At 46.8% G+C, this 15,832-nt stretch overlaps 1 protein-coding gene across 9 annotated transcripts; it reads right to left on the bottom strand.

The window, feature by feature from the left end:
- Window positions 1-928: 928 nt before the first annotated feature.
- On the bottom strand, window positions 929-15,137 carry Plpbp (pyridoxal phosphate binding protein). 9 transcript variants are annotated; one of them, NM_001363479.1, is made up of 8 exons: window positions 14,348-14,506; window positions 11,926-12,033; window positions 11,628-11,663; window positions 11,062-11,137; window positions 7,753-7,887; window positions 5,660-5,802; window positions 4,727-4,825; window positions 929-3,949 (listed from the first exon to the last, which is right to left on the bottom strand). In NM_001363479.1, exons 1-8 carry the CDS (start codon window positions 14,444-14,446, stop codon window positions 3,647-3,649), a joined length of 999 nt encoding a protein of 332 aa, NP_001350408.1. In that variant the 5' UTR covers window positions 14,447-14,506; the 3' UTR covers window positions 929-3,646. The 9 variants fall into 9 exon arrangements, 8 of the variants coding, with proteins under 8 accessions (NP_001350408.1, NP_473398.1, XP_006509046.1 ...); NM_054057.4 differs by having other exon boundaries at window positions 929-3,775; XM_006508983.2 differs by having other exon boundaries at window positions 2,493-3,775; window positions 11,062-11,261; window positions 14,348-14,462.
- Between the last annotated feature and the right edge of the window lie 695 nt (window positions 15,138-15,832).

Here is a 15,832-nt window from a genome sequence, read left to right as displayed (position 1 = left end):
GTTCCTACTGCAAGATGGGACATAGAGTCCGGAAAACTCCTGAAAGTTTGTGGTCCAGCTAGCCTGGCAATACAGCTGTGAACAATGAAGTGACCCTGTCTCAAGGTGAGAACTAGACCTGAGGTTGTCCTCTTATCTCTACACGTGTACAGTACCCGCAGCAGAGGCATGCCCCGACTTACTCACACGAGTGTGCACACATGCCAGTTACAAAGAGGAAGGGGAGCTGGAGAGCTGGCTCAGCAGTTAAGGATGCTGCTGGCTCAGCAGTTAAGGATGCTGCTGGCTCAGCAGTTAAGGATGCTGGCTGTTCTTCAGGAGGACCTGGGTTTGAATCCCAGCACCCATATTATGGTTTACCACCTGTAACTCCAGTTCTAGGAGATCTGACATTCTCTTCTGGCCTCCACAAGTACTGCACAGATGTAGTGCACAGATGCACATGCAAGCAAAATAGCCACACTCACACACATATGTATGTATATATGCATATATAATACACATACAATATATATGTATGCATATACATATATACATTTGTATATACATAATATATTTTGGTGTTTCAAGACAGGGTTTCTCTGTGTGAAACCTGGTTGTCCTAGAACTCACTCTAGGAGATCAGGCTGGCCTTGAACTTAAGAGATCTACCTGCCTCTGCCTTCCAAGTGCTGGGTTTAAAGGGGTGCACCACCACCGATCAGCTAAAATTAATGTTTTTAAAATGGTGGTGGCTGGAGAGATGGTCCAGCAGTTAAGAGCATCTGCTGCTGGTTTTAGAGGACCCAGGTTCTCTTTCCAGCACCCATGTGGTACCTCACAACCATCCATAACTCCAGCAATTTGACCCTCTTCTGACCTCCATGATCACTAGACACACATGGGATGCACAAACACAGATTTGAGAAAAACACCCACACGCATAATATAAAAGGCTTAAATGCTTTATTTGAAAGAGAAAAGAATACAAGGCCTCCTGAGCCTCTCAAACCTGATGCTGGATTTGGGATACTCGATGGCTTATCTTGGTTGTCACCTCGACAACGTTTGGAACCAACTAAAACCCAAGCAGCTGGGCACACCTGCGAGGGACTTTCCTTGGTTGAAATTCTGAAGTGGGAAGACCCATTTAAGTCTGGATGTTTTGCGGTCAGAAGACCCACCCGAACTCTGGGCCGCACCTCCTGGCGGTGACCCACATAAAAGGACTTGGAAGAAGGAAGCTTGTGCTCTCTGTCTGCTTGCCCGACTCTCTTGGGGCAGATCATCTATTCTGAGCCATTCCTCTGCTGGAAGTAAGCCTACTTCCTTTTGGGATTCCAATGTGGAATGAAAACTGGCAGCTCTTTAGGGTCTCCCTGGGATTCCAGCACCTGCGCTGAAGAGATGTCCAGTCTTAAGGAATGAGCAATTACTGGATCCCTTACCTATCTGTCTACTGTTGGACTGTCTGGACTTCAGCCTGTAAGCCACTCTAATAAATCCCGTGTGTGTGTGTGTGTGTGTGTTCATTTTATCTGTCTGTCGTTCCTTAGAGAACTTTAATACAGGGCATGCACACACACACACACCAGGGCATGGGCTGTTGGGGAGAGGCAGTTACTGGCTGGGTGGGTCTGACTTTAAACTTGCCCTGATGCTGTCACTGCTGCTATTAAAACCTGGGAGTAACCCAAGCAGCTGTCTCACATGAAACAATAGTCTCATAGCCTGGCTGAATGTTCTCAAGAGAGCCGTCCCGTTGTGGATATAGTCGGGCTTCTTTCCTTCATCTGGACTAAAGTTCTCTCCTGGCTTCTCCTCTACTGTGCTCTTACTCCCCAGGCACAAGCCAGGGAGACCTTTCACGGCTTAACCATTGCGGTTTCCCCAAAGCTTCCAGAGTTGTCCTCAGATCCCTTAATCAAGACGTAGCATTGACAAAACCACCTGAGCCTGCAAGTCCATGTGTCACCGGGGGGAACATGTCTTCCATGCCCTCCGCTTCTATTCATAAAGAGAGTAAGACTGAATAGGCCCTACTAGGGCAAACTGCTGACCAAATATGTGTGTGCCAAATATGTGTGCTTTTCACAAGTTGGCCTGTTCCTCAGGCCAACCAATGTCGCCACCTAGAGGCAATCAAAAGAATTTCATACAACAGGAAGCAGGCACTTTTCCAATAACTGCCAAACAAGCCAGCTAACACTTCATTTACTCTTTTTTTGAGACAGGGTCTCAATGTACAAGCCAGGTGGCATAAAACTGGCTATGTAGCCCTGGCTGGTTTTGAATTTGCCACCTTCTGTGTGTTGTATTTACAGGCATGTCATGAAGCTCCGTGAAGACACTTTCTTGCTCATGAAGTTCAGAACCCTTCTTGCACGTAATGGTGTGGCTTTGGTGGCATCTCTGACGCAAGGATGGACCTCTCCAGAGCCAGGCATGAGGCTAGACAAGGTGCTTGCCATCAGCTCCAATGCCCCCCGTGCCAATTCACTCATCACACCAGATCATAAAAATAAATCTTTAATGGCTTTAGAGTTGGCACAGATGGTATAATTCAAGCTCACATTTGTATTTAACAAACTGAAAGACCGCGCTAGCTTTGATTGAAACAGAACAAGAATCATAGTGGTTTAAGTCTGGAAATTACATTCAGCAGCAACGGGTTCTGAAGTTATTTGTTAAATGAAGGATGTGAGGGCTGGAGGAAACAAGCGGAAAAGCTATCAGGAAATAAGCTAAGCAGCCCACACGCAAGCCGTTGTGATCACTGCAGAACTGTGCTTTCTGGTTTATTGTTGTTTTTAGATAAAGAAGAGTCTGACTTAGTCTTTGTTTATCCTTGAACTCCTGATCTTCCTGGCTGCATCCCACAAATGTTGGGGTTACGGGCAGGTGCTACTAGGCCCAGCTGTTTCCTCATTTTTGGAGCTCTTACGGCACTGTGAACAGTCAGGAGCTGCACCATTCTGGCTTGTGAATACAGTGTGTCCTGGGGATAGCTGATCCCCAGAGGAGGAAAAGCAAGTGAGGCTTGCTGAAACCATGCGCCAGGACTGGAGGCTTTCATCTCCAAGTCTTTACTAAAAACCAGAAAGGGATTATGATGGTGAAGAAATCCTGTCATCCACTTTCCATCACCGTGGTCCTCGAGGAATAAGCTCCAAGTCCCTCTTTTACAGCAAGAAAGGCCCAAGAGCAGTTTACAAGTTACCCTGGAATTTCAGTCAGTGCCACAGAGGAGCTGTGATTGGAGACATCTAAGGCCAGGATGGAAACTGGGAGCAGAATCACCTCACTCCAGAGTAGCGGGGACAGCAGGGTGTTCTATTAGATGGAAAATGGAACCCCTCTGATTTTCTCAATTATAGACACCAGCAACCCAAAAGTCACTTGGGGACACGCATTTGTGAGGGGCTGGGTATTCCTGAGCAGTGCTCAACCGAACTCAGGTCCTGGCTAAATTGGTGTCGGTTCTGAAGTCTCACAGCCTAAGTCACTGCTTGACCCGAGCTTCCTATAGCCGAAGCTAAGCACGGGTGATTCCCGTCAACATGTATAATCTTCAGCGCTCTACAAAGGCCACGGAAGAGTGTGACTGGGGACATGCGGACACCAAATGAACTAGGCTGGTGCATGGTTGACCCTGAGCGGCTTGGCCTCAGTGTCCTTGCACCAGTGGTACTGAGGCCTTCGCGTCTGCTGTCTTGTCTAGGGCAGGCTTCTTTGAGTAGTCCCGCTCTCCAAAAATAGTGCTCCCTATCCGGACATTTGTAGATCCTACTTCAATCTGTGGGAAAGAAGCAAATGTGGAGGAGAGAGTGTCAGGCACTGCAGTGTAGCTGGTGCTGAGTCTCTTTCTAGCTGCCCAGAGGCTGCGTAAGGTACAACCAAGCTGCAGCTGAAGATGGTTGGGTGCTCTGGTGTCCCGGACCAGGGCAGGGTCACTTTTATGGCAGTCAGTCTTCAAAAGAAAGGTAATGATCTTAGCTTGCACAGTGCTTGGGGAGTTCAACTGCATTTAGGGATCTAGGAACAAGGGACGGTGGAGATGTAGGTGTGGGACAGCACAACACAGCAAAATGCTGCCCTGCAGCTCATGACCAAAGGCTGATGGCCGGCCAAATGGAAAAAACCCTGTAGTTATCTGTTATAAAACAAGCTCTAGTTTTAGAACTTTTATACTGTTTTAATATATATGATATTCCAAAAATGCAATTCTATACTTTGATTTTCAGAACTGTTATTACTTAGTTCAAAGCAGGGTCTTACTATGTAGCCTTGGCTTGCATGAACTTGTTTGTGTAGCTCAAGCTGACTTGAAACTCACCAGCAATCCTCTGGACTGTCTTCCAAGGGACTATGGGACTGAGCCAGGGCACTCAGCTGTTATTTCCTACCTTGGAAATTCATGTATGTGAGTTGCTAACACAGTACTTTATTTCAGTTTATATTTATTGTCACATAGCTAATGCCCTAGGACTTATGTTTGAAATGCTTTTAAAAATCAGGTTAAAATTTCTTTCTTGGTGCTATGAAACCAAACCCAGGGTTAACACACTTGTTAGATCCTAAGTTACACCCCGGCCTTTTCCTAGATTACATGTAGTGGATTACATTGAGTTTTAAGAACTCGGTTGTAATTTCTATAAATTTCACTTCAAACAAAGGAGCAGTGTGGGGAGGGTAGTGTCAGAGCAGCCAAGCTCCCGTGACTGTTGCTACTGATGAGGGCACTTACAGCATGCTGGAAGTCCATGGACATGCCCATGCTAAGTTCCACCTGCTCCACCGGAATGCCCAGCTTTTCACACAGCTCCCGCCGCAGGGTCAGCAGCCTCTGCCAAAAACACAAGCGGTACCATTTTATTCTTGTTGTTTCCAATGATGTCAAAAGGTGACCAGACCTGCTGGGCACAATAGCGCTGGCCTGTAATACTTGGAAACAGGCAGGAGAATCCTGAGTTCATAGCTAGCCTGAGATATACAGGGAAGTGAAGTTGTCTCCAAAACAAAGCAAGTCAAGTCGAACTAAATCAAAACAAACAAAACAGGAGAAAAGCAAGACCCACCAAAATGAACACTACAAACCAAAACATTTCTGATGACTATTTCTCAGGATTCTGAGGTGTGTAATGATTACCAGAAGTTACTATAGGTAACTATAAGTTTAAGCCACATCTTCAACTTTCAAGAAAACTACCAGGGCCCAGGGGGTGTGGCTCAGCGGCAGAACGCTTTAATAGTATACTCCAGACCCTGGGCTCCACCCCAAGCAGTGGGGGAAAAAAATTCAACAACATCCTAAAAACAGTAAAGATGCAAACTGCCAGTCACTAGAAAGGAAGAAAAAGTTTGCTCTAACAATTGTATTAGCCACGTAGACGCTGGGTTAAGGAAGGTGTGGTGTGTGGTGTCTGGGAGCCTGGTCTTCCTTCTCCTTATGAGAACAGTTCAGAAGAGGCTGTGATATTGCATCTGACTGGCTCTGTTCTGAGAGGTCCCTGATGTACCTACCTCACAGCCATCCCTGCATGCTGGTGGGATGCTACTGCACCTCACCATTGCTGGGCAAGCATTAGCTCTCCCCATGCTAGACACACCCTACTGTGGGCTGAACCCACAGCCCCATGATACCTTCCTTGGCATGAGAGCATCACTCCAACACCAGTACCTGGAAGTCTGGGTTTGGTCCTTGACTTAGATCATGTCCAAAGCTTCCTATGGTCATGAGACCCACGAACTCCAGGCTGGGACAACTGGCCTTTATGTGTTCCACGACAGCTATGGTCTCTGAAGGCAGCAGGCCGTGTTTACCTTCACAAAGAGAAATGGAAGATGTGTATGCCAACACATCTTAACTAGCCAGAAGAAGGCTCCATTTTCATCCCTTCCTTACAACAGAGGTGACTCAGATGAACACCTGATGAAGTCACTTTCCCTGGCCCTAAAGAGTGACTGTGTATGTGAGGTCCTTCATGCCTGGGCGTCTTCCACTTGGGCTCTGCGTTTCTCAAGATGATTTCTCTTTACTCCATCTCAGGACTCTCTTTATTATCTTTAGAGCCAGAGACTGAACCCATGGTTCTGCATACACAAAGTGGTACCACGAAGACACATCCCACAGGACTTTAGCTGGGAATGGCTAGGGGAGCCAGAGAAGAAGAAAATATGTTATGGCTTGAATGAGGATGTCCCCCACAGGCTCCATGCTTGGATGCTTTGTCCCCAGGTTTTGGCACTGTTTGGCTGTGTTTGGGAGATGTTGCCTTGCTGGAAGTACATCATGGGTGCCGGCTGTGACGTTTCAAAGTCCTATGTCCTTCCTCGTCCTCCCTCTGTTCCATGTGTGTGGTTCAAGATGCGAGGCCTGGGCTTCTCTCAGGCGGCCATGCTCCCCTGGCCATGGATTCTTACCCTCAGGAACCATAAGCCACACAGACCTTTCCGTCTCTAAGTCGCCTTGGTCATGGCGTTTTATCACAGAAATAGAAAAGAGACAAACATATGACTTGGGACACTAGGGAGGGTCACACTGCCAAAGTCCTAGATGAATCTCAGTACTTTTTTCTAAACCTGACATTTTTATGGTTTAATCAATTTATTAATAGAGCTGCAAAAATAAGTCATAATACATAATAAAGTTGGGACTGTAAAATTGCGAAGTTTAACTTACTAGTTAAGAACGGTTGGATGAATTTTATGTATTTTAAAGACTATTAATATTGCTTTGCCTTTGCCCCTATTTACTAAATGGACTACGGAGGAACTTTCACTGTTATTTAATCAGGGCAAATCACAGGTAATTATCAAGAAATGAAAGACACTCTGGAGTCAATTTTGTATCTGCTTTTATGCAATGAAGCCATAGTCAGGGAGCATGCATATAACATTATAATGGTAACTGGTAATCTACTGACCACTGTGCCAGCCCCACGACTTTTCATTTCATACAGAAACTCTAAATATTCTTACTTATACCAGTTTTCAGAGGAAACTAAGGCAGGTGGGCTAAGTCTTTTCCTAAGTTTATGGACGAGAACTGTGCACCTGAGATTTGAGTGCAGGGCGCATCTGGAAAACAGATGTCTGTACTGAGCTCCTTCGTGCCAAGATCTGCTACGTGTGAGTGCCTAGAAGACAGTTGTAAGCCAGTGCCTGCCATTCACTCTTAACAGAAAGTGAGCAAGTAAGAAATCCGGGGTTCTGGATCACTCACTGCACAGAATCCTCACCACACCCTCTAACAACGGGCACTCCCCGATGACACTGCCACAGGAGGAAACTCAGGTACAGAGAGCTTAGGTAACTGACGCAAAGTTCCAATGCTAGAAAGTGGTGGAGCGCAGGCAGACATTTGTCTGATGTCAAAGTCACGGTTCTCTGTAATTCATGGCCACACTGCTAAGCCAGGCCCCATGAGACAGTCACTCACTGGTGTACAGCAGCATTTTTTTTTTCCTACTCTTGCCCAATAAAGTACTGGGTAATTGTCCTAAGAAGTATGACACATACAATTCCCAATCCCTTCCAGGAGGGAATTTCCAGGACATCAAAGTTATAATTCTTCCAAATCAATACCGAACAAGCCGAAATATATTAAAGAATTATATTGGGTCATCACACTGGTGAATCTTGACGAAGCAGCTCACCAGGAGGCTGGAGCTTCTCCTCACAGTCTCCTCAGCAGATGCTTACACTCACACTCTCCCCGAGCCTCAGCCATCTCAAGAGAGCAAACCTCCATGGTCAGGCCTAGTCACTTACTGTCCTCTCCGCTGGTGTTAATCTGGACCATCACCTTCAGTGGTTCTGTAGGACCTTTCTTCTGCCAGGAGCTATTCACCTTGTCTGCCAGCTTCACCGAGTCTACGGTTTCCAGCATAGAGAGGTTGGGGACGGCTGCGAAGAGAAAGGGGGAAGGGAGCAGTCTTCGCTTTCCCGCTGCCAGAGAGGACGTGCAGCAAACCTCTGATCTGGTAGAGGGAGGAGTACTCCAGGGAAAGAAAAGGACAGTTCAGCTTATGACCGCCAAGAAGACAAGCAAGAGAGCTTGCTGGATAGGAACCTCGAGGGCAGGCGAGTCCCATCCCACCAGCAAAGATGGATAAGGGAGACGCTAAGACACCACGATCAGGCTGCCTAAGTACGGAGACGATTCGGAAAGTTGGCAATTGAGATTCTGAGTAGTAGGCCCCGATCTTATTATGTCTCAGTCTAAACTGAGTAAAATAGGCCAGTCGACAAGGGACAGAGACTATCCAGAAGCCAAAACGCTAGCCTGGAAAGATATCATGTTCTTATAACTTCTGGGATGGGTCTTCTTATTTGACAAGGACACCAGAATAGCTCACTCTGGATGCTCAGTCAGTGAGGTCATCAAAGCTACCTTCAATGAAGATGAACTATGACTCTTGGCACAGATAAATGACCATGACACAACCCCACCAACTTATTGTACTGAGCACAGAAATCTTCCAGGCAGTCAGCTAACTACTCCCCTGCCTCCCATCCCTCCTGCCTTGCTTTTTTCCTCCTCCATGGTGAAGACTGAACCCACAACCTTGTTGGGATAGAGACACTAGAGTGTACAGGAAGGCTATGCCTTGGTAGCTTAAATAATTCATTCTAATCTCAGCTCTGGCCTGGTTATACAAACTGATAGTTAGGACAAGACCTAAAGTGGTGGCACACCTTTAATCCCAGCACTGGGAGGCAGAGGTAGATCTCAGAGTTCAAGGTCAGCCTGGTTTACGGAGAGTTCCAGGGACCTTAGAGAAATCCTGGCACGACAAACCCACCAACCAAAAACCCAAAACCCTAAAAAGATCAAATTGTTCTAATAAAATGTAAACTGTGTTCCACAACAAAGCAGCGGAAGGATATGTATGAGGATAGGAAAGCAGCTAGAACTGAGTCAGACAAGTTTATGTGTGAAAACCAAACAAAACTTTCTGGCATGTTGCTGGGTGTGCTGGTGGTCGTGCCTGCGATTCCAGAATTCAGGAGGGTGAGACAGGAGGATTACCACAAGTTCTAGGCCAGCCCGGGTTAGTCAGACTGGGTCTCAGAAAAACAATGACAAACCAAAACGGCAATGTAAAAAGCACAGGATGATGTATAACGAGAAGTTAAATTACCTAGACTGGCCGGGCAGTGGTGGTGCACGCCTTTAATCCCAGCACTCGGGAGGCAGAGGCAGGCGGATCTCTGAGTTCGAGGCCAGCCTGGTCTACAGAGTGAGTTCCAGGACAGCCAGGGCTACACAGAGAAACCCTGTGTTGAAAAACAAACAAACAAACAAACAAACAAACAAACAAAGACTGGCCTATAGAAAAGTCTGTGCCATTTGATTAATGTGTGATATAGGAAGGCACAGCTCACTGTGAGTTGTGCAGTCCCGGAGTAGGCACTCTTGGTGTATAAGACAGTAGCCCTGGGGAACACACCAGTAAGCGACATTTTTCCATGGTATCTGCTTCAGTTCCTGCCTCCAGATTCCTGCCGTGGCTTCTTTCACTGCTGTGGAAGTATAAGCCGAATAAGCCCTTTCTTCCCAAGTTAAGTTGCTTTTGTTCATTGTCTTTAGTACAGCAACAAAACTAACAGGGACCCCAGTGCAAACATGTGCTGTGATCTGGGGCTGGAGTTTTACCTGTAGGCCTGTGCACCACATTTGTGCCTGGTACTTAAGGAGGCCAAAGAGGCTTTTGGATCCCTGAAACTCCAGTTAGAAAGAGATGTGAGCCGACATAAGCATGCTGGGTAGCCAAACCCAGAAAGTGCTCTTAACTTCAGAGCCGTCTCTCCAGGCCTTTATTTTTATTTTATTGAGACAGGGTCTATGTAGCTCTGGCTGGCCTGAAACTGTGTAGACCAGTGGCCTCTTATTAGAGATCTGCCTGCCCTTGTCTCCAGAGTGCTAGGATTAGAGTTGTGTGTCACCATGCCCAGAGAAGAAATGAAAACAAGCAAGCAGAGAACTCTGCAACAGGAAAACAAGGAATGGGAGAGGAGAGGATAGAGTTGAAAAAAGAATGGTCTGAATTTTTGCCTTATTTTTTATCACACTTATTTATTAACCCTGGGTGCTGGGAATTCTGGCTTGTGCCACCACATCTGCACAGCAGCATATTTGTAATACTCCCAAACTAGAAGTAACCTAGATGTTCGTCAGTGTGAGTGGAAACACTGTGCTATGTAAATACAGTGCAATAGTACAGAATAGGAAGATGGAAGGACCGCGTACCGAGATAAAGGTCAGCCCTGGGTCAGGATAGAAAGAAGGAAGACCTTTTCTTTTCTAACTCCACTTACACAAAGTCTGAACTATGGGGATGACAGCGGCGGCACAGACAAGGAACGTTTGAGCAGGATGACAGGAAGGAGCCTCTGGGGACAAGATGATGGGATAGATGCCTGCTATTTTAATTACTGTACCAGTTCACAGTTGTAATCCTCTGTCAAAACTGATCAAGTCAGACACTTTCAGTCTGTGTCATTTATTGTAGTTAGATAAGCTTTTTTCAATTTTACCCTGACAAAGCTGTTAAGAAAAATAAATGCCAGGGGAGGCAAGATGGTTCAGTGTGGAAAGGTGCCTGCGGCCAAGCCTGACAACCCAAGTTCTATCCCTGGGACCCACATAATGAGAAGAAAGACCCAACTCCTCCATGTTGCTCTAACCTCTATACACACAATCTGCCTCTCCCTATGCCTTTCTCCCCACCAAAAAAACCCATACAGTTTCTTACATTTTGATACCTTGAGAGGAGTAAGTATGGTTACTTGAGAACCTCACACATCACACAGTCAAATCTTTCTGTGACTAGTAATTATTTTTATGGTGCTGGGGACCGAGCGAGGGCCTTGTAAATGAGGAGCAAGCACTCTGCTGCTGAGCTACACCCTCCAGTCCCCACACTTCATTCTTACTATTTCACGATGTTTTATTTGAAGAAATCCCGCCACACAAATGGTGAGCTGGGGGTGTTCTCAAAGCTGCTTACTTAGACGGTGGTGTAAGCCATACAATCACAGAGAAGGCCTGGCTTTGTGCTGAGAGTTTTGCCTTACCCATCAGTTTGTTGACGTTTTGTTTCTGTAAATGACCAATGAAGTGCCACTTGATCTCGGGACAGGAAGACAGAATCTGAAGAGAAGAAGGGGACCGTTTGATAGCGATGTCATGGCGGCTCTGTCAGTTCAGATGTCCTTCACTTCTGTGCTCTCCTGGGAATGATAAACTGCCACCCCTCTCTTCGGCCAATCTCCCACTGAGACACAAGGAAACGCAGAGGCATCTAAGCCTGGCGCTGGTTCCCTTCTCATTCCCATCAATTCACTGTCATTTTCAGAAATAATCCATGAAAGGCATAAATGATTTATGTCCTCAAAGCTGCATCCCATACCCTTTGGTTTATGCTTTCAAATCTCCAAGGATTTTCCTAAAATCACTATTCACTAACAGCCACACAAGAGAATATTAATAGAAGTTGAAATTTAGGGCGCAGTGGAAATACAGACGGCTTCTATCCCTAGCCCAGCTTTCTGTTCTAAAATTCCACCCTCAACATAGGTGTAACTTTCAGCTAAGAGCTAAGGCTTCTAAACAAAAGCAACACTTCTTATGTCTAACGTACCTTAGGGTTTGATGCTTTTTCTAGTAGTTCCTGAACCTAAAGAGCAAAGAACAGAACGAGTCAGAAGCCTGGTAGTCACTACTCTCCCAACAGTTCTTTTTTTTTTCTTTTTTTCTTTCTTTTCTTGGTTTTTCGAGACAGGGTTTCTCTGTATAGCCCTGGCTGTTCTGGAACTCGCTTTGTAGACCAGGCTGGCCTTGAACTCAGAAATCTGCCTGCCTCTGCCTCCCAAGTGCTTGGATTAAAGGTGTGCGCCACCACCGCCCAGCCCAACAGTTCTTTATAAGAGGAATCTTACATAGTTCTCTCCAAAAGTGCGCTGGCCGTGGCCATAGGCCTCGATCACCATGTCTGCAGGTTTTGTTTTGCTGACCGCAACGAGCCGGGGTTGGATGGCTGGGAGGTCCTGCCAAGAGAGAAGGAGCCACATGAGTGAATGTGTGGAATCTTGTCCCAGTTAGATACACATTGTAGAGCCAGGTCGTGGTAGCAAACACCTTTAATCCCAGCACTCAGGAGGCAGAGACAGGCAAATCTCTGAGTTCCAAGGCCAGCAAGGCCTACAAAGTGAGTTCCAGAACATCCCAGTGGTATACAGAGAAACCCTGCATTACAAAACAAACAAACAAACAAACAAACAAAACAAACAAACAAACACCACCACTACCAACATAACACACATTGTAAAATAGACCGGCCTAGATCTCAGCTTGGCACTAATAAGATCCACTCTCCTTTTTTCTTTTTGGTACTGAATATAGAGCCCTGGAGTTTGGGCACATGAGACAGGTGCTACACCACGGAGCTCCAACCCTGCCTGCGGATTTCCTTTGCATGTCAATCAGTGCTGGAGGTTTAAGGGTTTGCAGTGAGTAAGATGGCTTGGTGGGAAAATGGTAGCTAAGTAGGCATGAGGGCCTTAGTTTAGACTCCAATATTCATATAAAAAGCAAGTTTTGTACCCCTTGTCTGTCATCCCAGTGGCAGGGTGGGGATGGGGGCAAGACAGGTGGATCCTTGGGGCTGGCTGTCTGGCTAGCTCCAGATGCAGGGTGTCAAAGCATAAAGTGGAGGGCGATAGAGAAAGATGCCTGACATCAACCTCTGGCTTCCACGTGTGCACTCATGGCATGTGCACTTGCACATATGAGTATACCGTGTACACAAACACATGTACTTGTACATGCATGCATATAACACACAGGCACTTGTACATACATGCACATAACACATATATATATACACACACTTATATATACATGCACATAACACACATGCACTTGTACATACATGCATATAACACATATTCACACATACTTGTACATACATAAATGTAACACACACACAAATTTTTTATCAAGGATACAGTAACAGTGGCATAAGGTCTGCTTAGCATTTGTGAGGTTCTGAGTTGTATCCTTAGCACCAAAAAAACCCATACAAACAAAGTAAAACAAAACCCAGCAGCATCCTTCATGAAGGGAAGGCAACATCCTGTTTAGCAGGGAGGTCACTTCTGGCTTCTGATACACGAAGGTAAATAGTTTAGAAACTCATTTTGGTCCTGATGTAATTATTAATAACGCTTCCACTCACCCTGGAAGAGGCTCAATTGAGATAAAGACATACACTGCCTTGTTCAGTCTATGAATCAACCAACAGTCAGCAGAGTTGACAACGAGACACCCACAACTCAGTGTTCAGGATTAGATTCACGCAAAGTCTCCTCACATCCATTACATAAAATGAAGGGTTTCCCTGCTTTCCTTACGTCTACCCCACCGTTTCTGAGACTGTCACAGAACCACAGTGCTCTCAAGGACTTGGAGACGTCACATCAATTACCACACGGTCTCCTGCTGCCTCCTTCTGAGGGACTGACTGTGTCTAATTCCTAGTGTGATGATGAACTAACTGGAGGCTTCCAGAGACAAATCGGTCAAGCAGGCCTAACTCCCGAGGCGGGCTGCATTAGGGAAATCCCGAGAACTCCGGTACCAGGAAGGTGGTAGGAACTCCCAAGGCTCTCTTAATTTCCTTCCCCTGTGAGGAACCCTAGCTAGGGCTAGAGTAGTTAACTGGACATGCCCAGACATCAGGTAAGAGAAGACTATGTTAATTCAGCCTTCGGTTTTCAGGCATCATTTTGAAATCTCAGACCATGAACACTAGATCAGAAAGGAAAGGTGTTTGATTTTTTTTTTTTTTCTGTCTCACTTCACATAACGTAGCTTAATTTGCATGGAGAAAAGCAGATACTGGCACCGGTCTAGAAGTCCAATGGGGGACATAACAACCATACGAAAATAACAAACGCTTGTGACAGGGCACCTGACAGCTCCCGCCCGCTCTGTGTGTGTCAAGTTCACGCGCAGCTAGACCACGGCTCGCGGCCGCCGCAACGCACGTGATCGCGGGTGGACACGGCCCTCCCAGGGCTCTAGTACCGTGGTGACGAATGGCGTGGTGGTACCGAGGGCAATGACGAATGGCGAGACGCCTGGATACGAGTCACTTGCCCTAAATGAACACCTTTCTCCAACCAAGCCAACCTCCCGGCAAGTCCCGATCCTCAAGGCCAGACCGACCGCCATGGAAACCCAGCGATCCCCTCTGCAGCCCCCGCCCCTCCGGGAGCCCCTTCTGCGTCACCGTGACACCTCGTCCCACGTAGGTGTCCCCCTTCCAGCCCTCCCCAGTGCCCTTCCGCCGGTCCTCACCCGCGGCCGCCGCGCCACACTCTGCTGGACTCGCTCGTTCACGGCCCGCAGCGCGAACCCGACTCCCAGCTCCGCCGTCATGCTGCCACCTCTCAACATTCCCAAGAGGATGCCCGGAGGACCCGCGACTCACCGAGCCCACCTTCCGGTCCCGCCCCCTTCCTGAGAGGTCCAATCGCCGCTCACCATCCAGCCACTTCCCCAGCGGAGGTTGGCCACCCAGGCGGGCGCCATCTTGGGGAAGGCGGAGGTTACCCGGACTGAAAGCCTCCTAGGGAGTTCAAGGGCTGGGCGGGCCGGTATAAACCAAGACATTAAAGTAACTTTCATTCATCCGTTCCGTTCCTTTCCTTTTTCCTTTCTTCTTTTCCTTTCCCTTCCCTCCCCTCTCCTTCCCATTTTTAAATTTCTTTCGAGACAGGGCTTCTCTGTGTCCTGGCTGTCCTGGAACTCATTCTCTAGATCAGGGTGGCCTTGAAATCCCAAGTGCTGGGTCTAAAGGCGTGTGCCACCACTGCCCAGCTATTATTTCTTTTTTAAAATATTTATTTTATGTGCGTTGATTTGTTTTGTCCTCATGTATGTATGTGCATGCACCGTCGTATCTGTGGTGCCATGGCCAGGAGAGTTTTGGATCTCGACCTGATGGTTGTGAGCCATCATGTGTGCTGGGGACAGAATTCTGGTCCTTTGCAAGAGCAACAGGTGCACTTGACTACTGATCCATCTCTCCAGCCCCCTTTTAATTTAAATATTTTTATTTATATTTTTGTTGTGTGGGTGTTTCCCCTGAACGTTAAGTCTGTGAACTGCCACAGAGGTCAGAGGAGGGCATAGAACTCTCTGGAACTGATGAGTGGATAGATGGGTGCTGGGTTCTGAACCTCTATAAGAGCAGTAAGTGCTCTCTCTCCATTCCCAGACTTTAGGAGTAATGATATTGAAGGTAAATGCCTCTTCATATACTGCTGTCACCACAGTGAAAAAAACCCCAAAACCTGAAAGGGCCCAGAAGGCTGTTACAGAGTGAGCCTAATGAGAAGCTGGCTGTGGAGCTGCAGTTGGGAAGTACTAGTCAGGAATAAGTGGGTCAAGTTTAAAGGGTTCGTGAAGGCTGGGATGGACGTGAAGTCAAAGAGATGCTCTGCTTCAAAAAATTGAAGGTGATAAGACAGGTCAGGGGTCAGAGGCGCTTGCTGTCCAAAGTCATATGGTGGAAGGAGAAAGCAGACTCCTGCAGATCTCCACATGAATGCCAGGGTGTCTGAGCATGTGCGCATGCACAAGGATGTATACATACATATGTACACAGATGTAAAAATGAGACCTATAAATACTACAGATTTAGGGTGGGGCCTCTATCTATCTATCTATCTATCTATCTATCTATCTATCTATCTATCTACCTACCTACCTACCTACCTACCTACCTACCTATCTGCACATATACATAAACACACACAGAACCTACTACTACTGTTTTGC

The sequence above is a fragment of the Mus musculus genome, chromosome 8 (genome assembly GCF_000001635.26).
Source record: "Mus musculus strain C57BL/6J chromosome 8, GRCm38.p6 C57BL/6J".
Taxonomy (NCBI): Eukaryota; Metazoa; Chordata; class Mammalia; order Rodentia; family Muridae; genus Mus; species Mus musculus.
Note: the sequence above shows the minus strand (reverse complement) of the source record. Positions and strands in the feature narration are given on the sequence as shown.